This window comes from Pelodiscus sinensis, chromosome 9 (genome assembly GCF_049634645.1).
Source record: "Pelodiscus sinensis isolate JC-2024 chromosome 9, ASM4963464v1, whole genome shotgun sequence".
Classification (NCBI taxonomy): domain Eukaryota; kingdom Metazoa; phylum Chordata; order Testudines; family Trionychidae; genus Pelodiscus; species Pelodiscus sinensis.
In genome coordinates, this window is record NC_134719.1 from 35904497 (window position 1) to 35916615 (window position 12119).

General features: G+C 41.4%; 1 protein-coding gene across 3 annotated transcripts in view; it reads left to right on the forward strand.

Annotated features, from left to right (window-relative positions):
• SLC44A3 (solute carrier family 44 member 3) overlaps positions 1–12119 on the forward strand; it is a 94404-nt gene that overhangs the window by 22193 nt on the left and 60092 nt on the right. For 2 of the 3 annotated variants that reach the window (XR_012905961.1, XM_075936568.1), the window contains exons 10-11: positions 7373–7538; positions 10454–10576. Coding sequence is in view for 2 of the 3 variants with exons in the window: in XM_075936568.1 (XP_075792683.1) it covers positions 7373–7538; positions 10454–10576 (289 nt within the window). In the remaining variant the exon portion in view is untranslated. The remainder of the gene's footprint in view (positions 1–7372; positions 7539–10453; positions 10577–12119) is intronic. The other variant, XM_075936569.1, reaches the window with a different exon arrangement.

The following is a 12119-nucleotide window of genomic DNA, read 5'->3' on the forward strand; positions in this document are numbered from 1 at the left end:
GTTGGGTGGTGGCCTAGAGAGCCTGACTGGGGGCAAAGAACCCCGCTGGCCAGAGTGGTGCTGGCAGACTGTAGAGGAGCCCCACCAGGGGCAGCAGATCCCAACAAGCATGCTTGGAGTAGTGCAGTAGCCCCGACTGCAGCTAGGAGGGGAGCATTGGGAGAGCCCAAGGCCTGACCTCCTCGGGTCCGGCAAATTCCCAGCCCCCTGGGTGATCAAAAGGCATTCTTCTCCTAAGAGGGTACGTGCGTAGCACAAGTGTGATGCACTCTGTTCACTACGCAGTGGACAAGTAGCAGGATCACAGTCAGCATACTTGAGGCCAGTCTTGCTGAACCAAGTGAGATTCCATGTATGGTACCTTTTCTGTGGGTAAAGAACTTGAGATCCAGTGCTATAGGCTTTGTCTACGCTCATAGCAGCATGGAGGGTACATGTGGCTACACGCTGCAGTGAAAAGCAGGCTGCTTCCATACTCACTGTGGTGTTTAGCTACACACCACAGTGAAAAGGCTCTGGTAAGAAGGAAGCAACAGGGAAAGGCTCCTGCCAGTGGAAAGATGCTAGAGCCTTTCTGTGCTTCAGGAGGCTGCTGGAGTCATTTTCCACTGCCTCGCCCTGCTAGAGCCTTTCTCCTACTGCAAAGAAAGGCTCCATCAGCAGGGAGCTGCCAGAGCTTTTCTTCACAGCTTTTCCCCACCAAAGCTGTTCAGTGCTGCTGGAGCCCTTCTCTGCATAGGAAAGGCTCTGGTAGTGTGTCACCACACTGCTAAAAAATAGCAGTCTAGATGGAGGTGCTGCTTTGATGAGAGCCATGGTTCATGAAGGTTTTGCAATGTCTGTACTTGTCTAAGCAGGACCTTGCCATCTAGACTGCTATTTATATCTATGCTAGGTGGGGCATGCAGTGCATGTATTCCACACTCGGCTGTAAGTGCAGACATGGCCTGAAATTCAAGGCTTTCTGTGAGCACAGCAGTCAGTAAAATAACAGACTGACAAGAAGTACTTCCGCATGCCATAGTCAAACTAGATAGCATGCAGTTTACCGAGAGCACATATAGTTCCCATTAAGTAGCAAAAATAATTGCAGACGTTCTGGCTCTTGTTTAGATTAGGAATGAAGGACACAAACACAGTAGAGAGAAAGAAGGGGGAAAAAAGAGGCCTATGAAAGCAAAGGTGAATACAGTTAAACTAGAGAATGGGGATTTTAAGTCTGCCATAGGAGCAGGCCAAATAAATAGGTGGAGAGATGACATTGGTGTGTATGAGGGATGGCACACGGATTTAATGGCATGAGAAGCTGTATTATTTTGGTAGTTTGAGCTAGTTCAGTGATTTCTGTGAGCTGCTTCATGCTTCCCAGTGAAGTCAGAGAAAGTACGATAGGAATTTTTTAAAAAGAATATGTAATCCTAAAATACCCGTAAAAAGACCAGGAGTCTGAACAGAAATGATTAAGATAGACGCAGCAAAGGTGGGAGTGAGAAGGGATACTTCAAAGTGGCAGCGCTGCACAGCTGATCCTGGGCTCCGCTGTGCGGTGGCTGGGGCAGTGCCATGGATCCCGGGGTCAGCTAGGGACTCCCCAACTGATCCCAGGCTCCGTGCGGCATTTCAGCAGAACCCAGGATCAGCAGCAGGCTGTCCTAATGAGGCTGGCTTTGTAGGAGTGCCCTAAGGAAAACAGTCCTAAAGGAAGGATTCAGATCTCAGGGGAAAACACCACATACAAATGGCTGTGTACATAGATAGTAAGTTTCAGCAGCGGCTGAATCTGGACGCCAGTTCCGACTTACATGCAGATTCAACTTAAGAACAAACCTACAGTCCCTATCTTGTATGTAACCCGGGGACTGCCTGTAAAGTGACAGTGTAACTGTTAAAACAGTGTTAGAGAAGATACAGGAATATCAGACTATGTGTTTGTTTTTGTAATTGCAAGTGAGCTTTTATTGAGCTTTAACACTGGTTCTAATCAGGTTAGCATTCAGTACATCAAAGATAAACAGTGGCTATTGTTAATAATTCAAATGATACTTGTTTTTACTACCAGTTCATTGATCACATTTGTACTATATATTTGAGAGAGTTTATGCATCTGTCTGTCTATGTGTCTGTCCATCTGGGAGTCTGTTTGTTCAAGAATTCCTCCTACAGTAAGATCTAGGACCACCAAATTTGGTATGCAGTTTCCTTGCTGGGGGGGAAGGGACCTTGAGCCTCAGGGGCCAGATCCAGGCAAGCCAGAGGTCGCATCTGGCCACCGGACCTGAGGTTCCCCACCCTTGTTCTAACCATTAGGTAACAGTTCTGGTGTTCATATTTCAAAATCATTAAGTCCCAAGTGTCTAAATCTATATCATGCTCTGTAAGAGCCAGTTTCTGACACTTATTCATGTTGGCCCTAATCCAGAAAAGCACTTAGACTTGAATCATTTGCTGGGTCAGGACCATGTAATAGTTCTTCACGGGTTGTATTGATGTAAATCAAGGTGACTTAAATAGGTAATTTAAATAATGAAAGTCTTCATTTAAATAATTGATTTTAATCAACTTTTCTATTTATACTGTAGCTGTTTTCTAAGGTGCATTTTCATTGGTTGATACCACCATTATTTCATTCTGATTTATAACTAACAGGAGCCTTTACGCTAGGTTTGGTACACTTTTGCTACCCAGAAAGATGCAGTATAACTATACACGTTCAAATATTGATTAATATTTTCTGATTCTTAACAATTGTATATTTTAGCATGCTGGACAATTGTAAATTATTTATTTATTTATTGCCTCAGTAGCTGTGTCAGGCTCCTTTAGGTTGATAATTGGGATTTAATTAAACACAATATATCGTATTTATTTTTATTACATAATACTGCACCTAGTAGCACAGCCTATGGGTTCCTCACTGGCTCAGACAATTATCATGGTATGTGACCTGTTGTCAAGCTTTGTAAAAATAGCACCACAAAAATTAGATGTTTTCCCCTGCATTCTTGTCTCCACATAGGAAAGCAACCATTAGCTCAAGGTTTTTGATAGGGGCTCATATAGTCAGCATTTTTATTTTAATTTATATATCTTTAAGAGACTAATAAGTTAAGTTATTTTTGTATTAAATTAGGTTTTCATTTTAAACTATTTTTTTAAATAAAGCAAATTTAAATAACGGAATAAAAATCAGTGCATTTTCTTTTTAAAAAATTATCCATTGTTGTTCCTCGCTGTGCAAGTAGTCCCACGAGTATCATTAGGACTACTTGACCACGGGTGTGAAAATCTGTTTTAAGTGGAATTAGGTTGGCTAGAAGTATAATCTCATGCTGTGCTCTATTTTTCCTCTATTTCATAAATTTTAAAGTTTATATCACATTTGATAAATATCTTCATAATCTATTTAAAACACTGCTGGTGGAGGGATTCACTTGCTTTGTTAATATTCTCACAATAGGCTAAAAAGACAATGTTAATTTAAAAATTACAGTTTTGCCTAGATGTTCTCGCTTTACAATGTTTCGCATAACACCTAAGATTATTGTAACTGACAAAGATTAGAGTAAAATGGATTTACTTTGTGCAATAGAAAGTCAATTTTATGCAAGTCAGTTTCAAAATCTGTTCTGTTAATTCTTTTGTGCTCTTGTATGTGGGGTAGATAAACACTTAAAAATAAGAAAATGTAAATGTAACATTAACATGGCAAAAAAGTTAGCAGGGGATTTGTGGGGAGGTATAGAACCTGAACCTACTTCATACAGGAGGGGGAAATCTTCATACTCTAAAATAAATAGCATTTTATGTAACAGTCTGCAAAAAAAATTAAATACATTATTTCACATAAAATCTCATACAGGTTTTACAAGATTCATGTTCCATAATATATTAACAGCTGATTATAGAGATGGAAGAGAACTTTTTCCTGCTCTCTGATTTTTCTGGGTGTTTTGTGGGAGATAAGAATACTGCTCTGGACCTCCATGTGCTGGCCATTTAAGGTCTTTGGCTTTCTGTGTTTCTTAGAAGGGGCTCAGTTTGTAAAATCTTGACCTGACCTTTGAATCATAGCGGTTTCTAATTTTCACCTAAACACTCTCTTAGTTTTACATTGGACTTACCTACGGTATTCCCTTTAATTTTTCCTGCCCCTAAGTGGAATGAATTTAGTTATGTGTGCCTATGTCAGACATATTGGTGCACATAACAAAATTCATGTGGTGGGAGTAGGATCAAGGGTTCTGAGTATGGAAGGGGGCTCAGCCCTGGGGTAGCGGGTTGGAGTGCAGGGATGTGAGGGCTCTGGTTGGGAATGCAAGTTCTCGAGTGGGGCCGAGGATGAGGGCTCAGGGCTCAGATGGAGGGTTGGGTGGCACCAGGGTGGGGGATGAAAGGTTTGAGGTGTAGGATGTAGCTCTGAGTTGGGGGCGGGGCCCGTGGTGTGGCGGGGGTGTTGAGGCTTAAACCTGCCTGGGCAGTGGTGGCTCGATTCGTGGGATACAGGAGATGAGGCTACATGGTGTGCAGTGCCCTGTTGGTCCCCCTGCCTAAGAGCTGGACCTTTTGTTCTGGCAGCTTCCTCTCTGGCCCCAGCATGGAGCTGCCATGACCAGGGTCCAAGGGGCCGGGCCCGTGAGTCCCAACGCACAATGTTGCAGCCTTGAGCCCTGCGCCAGTGCTTAATGGGAAACTGCACTGCTGCACAGCACAGCAAAAGGAACTTAGCTTATTAGTAAATCTTTTGAGAATGCTGAAAAAATGTAAATATGTACAATAACATCACGTAGGTTTTAGTTATGTGCGGTTGTGATTGGCTTGTGAAATTGAATTGCTTTTGTGTTGCACCTCTTCTTAATATTTCCCTTGTGCTTCTGGTAGTTCTGTAATATTTTACATCCACTGCATCTTGTAACTCTGAGGCACCTTATCCATGTTAAGGGTGTGATGCCTGCAGATCACGTTATCATTTTAAATATCTATTGTTACATTGAGAAGAAGCTAACTCCTTGGGGAGATCAGATAATTATAGCCTCAGATGACCAAGGTACATAAGTGCATGCATAGCTTTAAATACACAAGTGTCTCACTGGTGTGAGACTGCTCAGGTATTCAAAGTTAGGCATTTGCTTGGCTACCTTGCTAAATCGGGCTGTATGAGCAGCAGAAGCCAAGAGTATTGCAAATCTGTACGACTATGACTAATGCCAGACATTGGCTAGGAGAGATGCCAAATTGCAAGAGACTGGAGTTAGCACAAAAATCAAATGGCACAGATTAACGATGCATTCTAATGGGAGGGGAGCTCAGGGGGGATAGGGCAGGGGTTCTCCAACTTCATTGCACCACCATGACCCCCTTCTAACAACAAAAAAATCCTACACGATTCCAGGTGGAGAGACCAATGTCTGAGCCCACCCAAGCCATCTTAGCCGCACTACCTAAGGGGGGAGGGCAGAACCCAAGGGCTTCAGCCCTAGACAAGGGGGCCTGTTACCCGAGCCATTCAGGACGGAAGCCCTTGGGCTTCTGCTGTTGCCCCGGGAGGGGGGGTGGTTAGGCTTTGTCCCCTTGCTGCAGCTAGGTTAAGCCAGCCCTGGCAACCTCATTAAAATGGGATTTTTGTCCCATTTTGGGACCCTAGCCCACAGTTTGAGAACCACTAGGACAGGACTTATGCTATAGAATCACATTGATTGATGCCACAGTGATACTGATAAATTGAGGGAAATGATTTCCAATTCCTACGAGTTCCAACTGCTTAAAACTTCTGGTTGCTCCACACAGCAGCAAAACACAACCCACCCTCCTGTAGCCACTTCTGTAGAATGTATGGCACAAGTCTGCAAGACAGAAACTGTGCTGATATTGATCGTGTGCATCTCTCTGGCTGTGACTGATATAAGGCTATAGTATCAGGCTACTGAATCAGATGAAGAAACTTTTTAGAGTCTTACTAGAAATGCTGTGGCAGCATCCTGGTATCTGACACACATTTTTGTTTAGTATTTGCATCCAAATAACAAGTCTAAGAAAAGTACACATACAGTAGGCTGCTTTGTACAATGTTGTAGCTCAACAGTGTGGATTTTAGTCACTTATTAACTGCTTGGAACTGTCAAATGGCTGCTCTGGCAAGACTGATTTTCAGTGAGTGACCTCTCTGCTGTGATTAGTCTGCTGTAAGAAGGACGTATTGCAGACAGTAGTGTGGATGGGGTGGGGTTCTTTGTGGCTCCCTGACTAGATCACACTGGAATGGTGAACGGAAATGTATTTTTAATAGGATATTGGTGAGATCCATGCTGTTTGTCCCACACAACCAATATCCTCATGTTTTTATATATGAAACGTACTAAAATGCATTATTCTCTCATTCCATTTGTATGTGCATGGTAAGCATAGACCCAAAGGGTCTCCATCAGTCTCACACATGCACCATGAGGGAATACAGCACATGATCTTTGGCTCCTCTTACTCAGCAAATAAAATGATCACTGACACATGATGGCATCCAGCAGAGGGCAGTGATACATTATTATGCACATAATACCAGCCCCTGATAATTTCTGTTTAGCCAAGACTGCTGCTGCTGTTACTCATTATTTTAAATTGCAGTGGCTTGTTAAGAGCAGTGGAACTACAGTTTGTGATTCAGACATCCATTAATCATTTTAACCAGTCTCTTGGTGCAACAGTAAAATATCTTAACAGTTTGCATGGTAAGGGAATGTTCAGAAGTAAAGGTTTCACACCTGGAAAAAATCCTCAGTTCTGCTACTGAAAAATCCTCAGTTCTTTTTAAATGAAACTGAAGGCTGAAGAGACCACCATTTATCTGTTTGCACTGTTGCCCCTGGTAATGATTACAATTGATGTCTGAGCGTGTTTCACTAGTTGTACTTGCTGTAAGAATGCAGGAACCTAAAACTGTTGGAAAAGTTAAAGGAGTCAAGAAATGCTCAGAATACAGAATGAGATGCAAATGTACCTTGCATCTGATAACATTTACTTTGATTATATGTGGAAATGTGCTCCATTTCAAAATTCTGTGAGAGAGGAAAATATCTCTTGGGTCTGATTTTATTTTTTTAAAGGTGGGGGAAAGAAAGAGATGGTACTAGAGATCTGGAGCAATGTGTGAGGTCACATGGGGGCATTGTGCCCCAAATGCTGTGGGTGGAAGGAGAAAGGGGCTAGCCAGCAACCAGGGAGGGGAGCTTTTGGGGGGTGGAGCTAGTGCCCACATTAGAAATTAGGGTCCATTCCCCCCTCCTTTATTAAAGAAAAGTAAATGCATGGGATATATGGGACATGTTTAAGTACAGTTTTGTTTGCTGAGTTGTGATTAATATTGTGATATCTTTGACTTCAGGTAATGCACAAGTCATTTCAGGAGGACAAGTAGAATATAAAATTTTGTCTGGCATTCGCTACATGTGGTGGTACCATTTAATTGGCCTTATCTGGACTAGTGAATTCATCTTGGCTTGTCAGCAAATGACAATTGCTGGAGTAGTGGTTACGTGCTATTTCAACAGGTATGTTCAAAATTTATCTCCTTATATATTTAGTGTTTTCTTAGCCTTTACTCTTTTTTAGATAAACTATTATAAAATACCTTAGATTTATATTTAGACTAGTATCTTGGGAACTAAATTAATTTAAGAATGCGAAACTAGAAAGTTAAGGTGTTCATTGCATTGAATGAGCTCTCATGTGCAAGCCAGCACAACTCCTCTGACAAAACGGAAGTTAAATTTTAACCTTGCCCCAGTAAATGTTGGTAGCTCTAAGTAAAGGTGTAGCAGATTGCCCCAGAGTAATTCAAAAGTACATGTTGAACCTCTCTACTCCAGAACTTTCTGGTCTGGCAACATTCATGGTCTGGAATAATTTTAGTTAGCCAGACGTCCACTTATCATTGGTTTGATCAAGTTTCTGGCAGTTTGTTTATAGCCACCAGTACTGGCTCTCAGTATTCTGTGTTATTTAGCTCTAATTTACCTGTAAATGTCTTCTAAGAGCCCAGTAAGAAGTGGAAGTTTTGGTAATGCTGCTAGACAATATCAACCTCCCTTGGTTTGGCAAATTCTCTGGTTCAGCACCAATTAGGTCCGGAGGGTGCTGGATTAGAGAGGTTCAACCTGTAGTGTGATTTCATCTCCTTTCCGTCCTTCCACTGGGCTTTTCATCTCCTATTACTGAATAATCCTCTAGAAGTTTGCTGTAAAAACTATTGAGCATCTTTTGTCATGCAACGCAAATATTTTTACTTGAAGGGTTGTTAAAGGCTCACTATTAAGATTTTAAAAAATATATTCTAAGCCAGTTTATTTGATTTTTGAGTTACCAAGACACCACCTTAGCTAGATGGGCAGGAATTGTGAAAATCTCATTTACTTCTTACTGTTTATCGTGTTTTGCTTGTTACACTCCCTTCATTTTAGATAGTGAAATAAGACAGGTTTCATGCAGTAAATCAATGCTGTTTTTGTTTTGATTGCCAACACTGTACAGGAATGTTTTGATTTGCTAACCACATTGTTGTGTTTCCTCTGGTCCATACCATGCAAATATGGTAACACGTGTTCTGTTCTGTGAAAGTCTGAAATTTCGAAAAAATTCTTTTTCTATAATGGAATAAAAAAGTGCGTGTATAGATACAAACGTAGAAAAGCTGCATGGCCTTTTGTGGGGGTGTCTCCTTTGTGGCAATTGCCGCGTAAAGAGCCTGGAAGCACAAAAGCCCACCTGGCCGGCTGCCATAGATCTGGGGGCGTAGGCTATTTGGGAGGTGGGACTTCCAGGGTATCCTACTCTTAGACTGACAGGGAGCTGTCAGGAAACCAGCATGGTGTTGATTGGAATTTCTCCAAATCAAAACAGTCTCACAGAATGTTTTGATTTTAACAAATCAGCAGGTTTTAGATAGTAAAGTGTTCTTTTGGAAAACTCTATTCTCTCTTCTGACAGGAAAACCAGTTTAGAAAAATATCCCTATAGTGGACAAGGGTCTAAACATTTTCCACTGTTATTAATACAGGTTCAACTCCATTGGTGGTTGCAATGTTGGGAGCCCTGCAGCCCCCTTTTTAAGCAGTGTTATTTGTCTCTGCTTAAAGCAAGGCTAATCAACACGGCATTTAAAACACTTGTCAGAAGTGCATCTACTCTAGTGCTCTCAATAGGGGTGAGATTGAACTGGTGGTAATGACAGAGGAATGTTTTAAAATATTCCTGGTATAGAGAGAATCTAAAATGCCCATTTTCTATTTTTCTATCAAAACCCGCTGATTTGGGAGAGGATCAATATGCTGGCATAACCTGTTACCATTTCACCCACTGTGTCAGGACCAGAGGTTCATATTTCATACATTAATCTCCTTGCTCTCACTGGGATCAACACAAGTAACCACTGCCCCTGCAGAGCTGTAAGTAGTTCAGTGGCCCTTCGCTCCTGAGGGTATAGCATAGTGTCCAATCCTGTAAAAGAAGTGCTCTGTCATCAGAATCTGAATTTCTCCGTCTTAAACAATGAATAGTTATACTAGAGCAGTGGTTCTCAATCAGGGATATGCGTACCCTGGAACTGTGGAGAGGTCCTTCAGAGGGTACATCAACTCAGCTAGATATTTGCCTAGTTTTACAACAGGATACAGGAAAAAAGGACTAGTGAAGTCAGCTCAAACTAAAATTTCATGCAGACAATTGTGTGTTTATACTTCTCTATATTCTATACTTTGAAATGTAAGAATATATATATTCCAATTGATTTATATGGTAAAATGAGAAAGTAAGCATGTTTTCAGTAGCACTGTGCTGTGACACTTTTGTATTACATTCCACAAAATCAGATCTAACTTGGGGTTTTCAAGACAAATAAGACTCCTTTAAGGGGTACATAATCTAGAAAGGATGAGAACAACTATACTAGAGGGCCAAATCATGAGATTTTTTTACTCCATTGATGTCATTGGGAGTTTGCCTGAATAAGGCACTAAAATTTAACACATTGTTTTAAGAAGTGAGGGGAGAGAGAGTCACATTTCACAGGAGTGTCTGTCCCAGTGTATTCTCTGATTTGGCACTTATACTGAAGCTCACACTCATTAGATTATCTATCATTAATTGTTGAGTATGGGCAGTTTGTGTGCAGGGCTGCATAAATCACTGATCCAGATACTATGATGCTCCAAGCTATATGTGGAGTACTTCAGGGGTGAGACAGGAAAAGATGACGTTAAGCTGCTTTCATATACTACATACACACCTTACCTGTAGAACCCAGAAAATCTGTAGCTCCTTGCTTTATTTCTACAGACATCTATAGATCACATTTTCAGCTCAAATTCTGTGTGCACACAGGGCTCTACTGATCTTGGGGCTGGTAAACTTGTTTCTGGTGTAAAATATATTGCAGCCCCAGAGCTGTTGTATTTTGCACTGCTTTCAGCAGCCCGAAGGACTATTCTGGAAGTGAGAAGGCATGGAAGCAACCTGGCCATTCCGTCTACATCCAGGGCTGGAAAGACAGTATTGAAGCTGCTGGGCTGGCTCGCTATCCCCTCAGGATTAGGTAACTAATCTTCGAGAGACCAGACCCATCTGCTTTCCAGCTACTTTACACCACCAGTGTGAGGTTCAGGATTGAACTCTTGGAGTAGACATGTTCTGTGTTCTGAATTCCATTGAAATCTTTCTCCTCCCATGTATTCCATTTGCTTGGCAGCTGACACCCATTGTAGCGAGGGAGTTGTGCATGGAAAGGGAAATGCTATGTAGATGTATTTAATGGTGGTGATCCCTCTTCCTTGATCTGTCTTCACTGTTTTGGTTTATCTACTTATCTGTAAAGTAATGGGGCTGGATGGTGGAGTAGGAGTATTACTGACATAAAGGGCAGGAGGGCCATGAACCATCTTAGTTCTTATTGACAACAGTGAATTTGTCACCAGGAATCTGCAATTTAATGTTCTGTGATGCAGCTTCATAAATGCTTGTCACGAGCTTTTTTTATGATATCCCATGGAGAGGTTTACCTTCTAGCTAGTGAATAGCTGCAGGAAATGGGACAGCCTTTCCCTGAGGAAACCTGCTTCCTCAGTACACACAACAACCATTAGGCACTTCACAGCCACTGTCCAGAAGCGGAATTAAAAATGGGAGGGCAGAGAGTTGTTTCAGCTGGATTAGCTTTAGTGGTGACATCTGTTTGACCTGAAATAATAATACTGAAACCACACTTTGCTTTCTTTTATTTCAGATAAAATATAAATTCCCAAGAGGCTTTATTAATTTAATAAAAAATGGTTTATGCAATGGCTATTCTTTTATAACTTTCAAAAAAAAATGACTTTCCTGACAGCCCGTTTTTATGGAGAAAGATCTTTGTGCAAATCTTGTTAGCGAGATTTTTTTTTGTATAAGGATTTATTGTCATCTTGCTGTGTTGAGGGGTTAAGTGCACAGCTGCTGTCTCCTTGCTGTGATCAGACATTGATTTAAAGAAAGAGGTTTTGTGGATGTGACTACTTAACCAACATGATTAACAGAAGGCCCAATTCTACAAATGCTCAAGTATGTTAAATAACTGTACTCCCAAGTAGTCCCAAATTAGTCTTGTGAGTAACTTTATCATATGCTTAGGCATTTGTAGGATCGGAGCCCTGAGCCTCCAAACACATTTATGCTTAAAATTAAGAGTGTGTTTAAATGTTTTAGGACTTGGGCTATAGGATTTGATTCTAAGACTGTTTCTATGCCTGACTGGCCAGTGCCAGTCAAATTGGACTGCAGGACTGTTTCATTGCTGTGTAGATTTCTGAGCTCAGGCTGGAACGTGGGTTCAGTATTTTTCTGTATTAATCAAGACATTCACAGACAATACAACAAAAATATTGTAAGACAATTCAAACTAAAGCCTCAGTCCCACAATAAGATCTGTGTCCATTTGGAGCAATTTTGAGCCCTTCAGCGGGCTTCATATATGTACAAAGGCCACCTGTGCAGAGCTTATTGGTAGGATTTGGAGCTGTGGGTGTTTGGGATCCATAAAGATAAAATAACTGATTAAAGGCAAACCATATTTTGAGAGACAAACACCACTAGTGGGTTGTTTT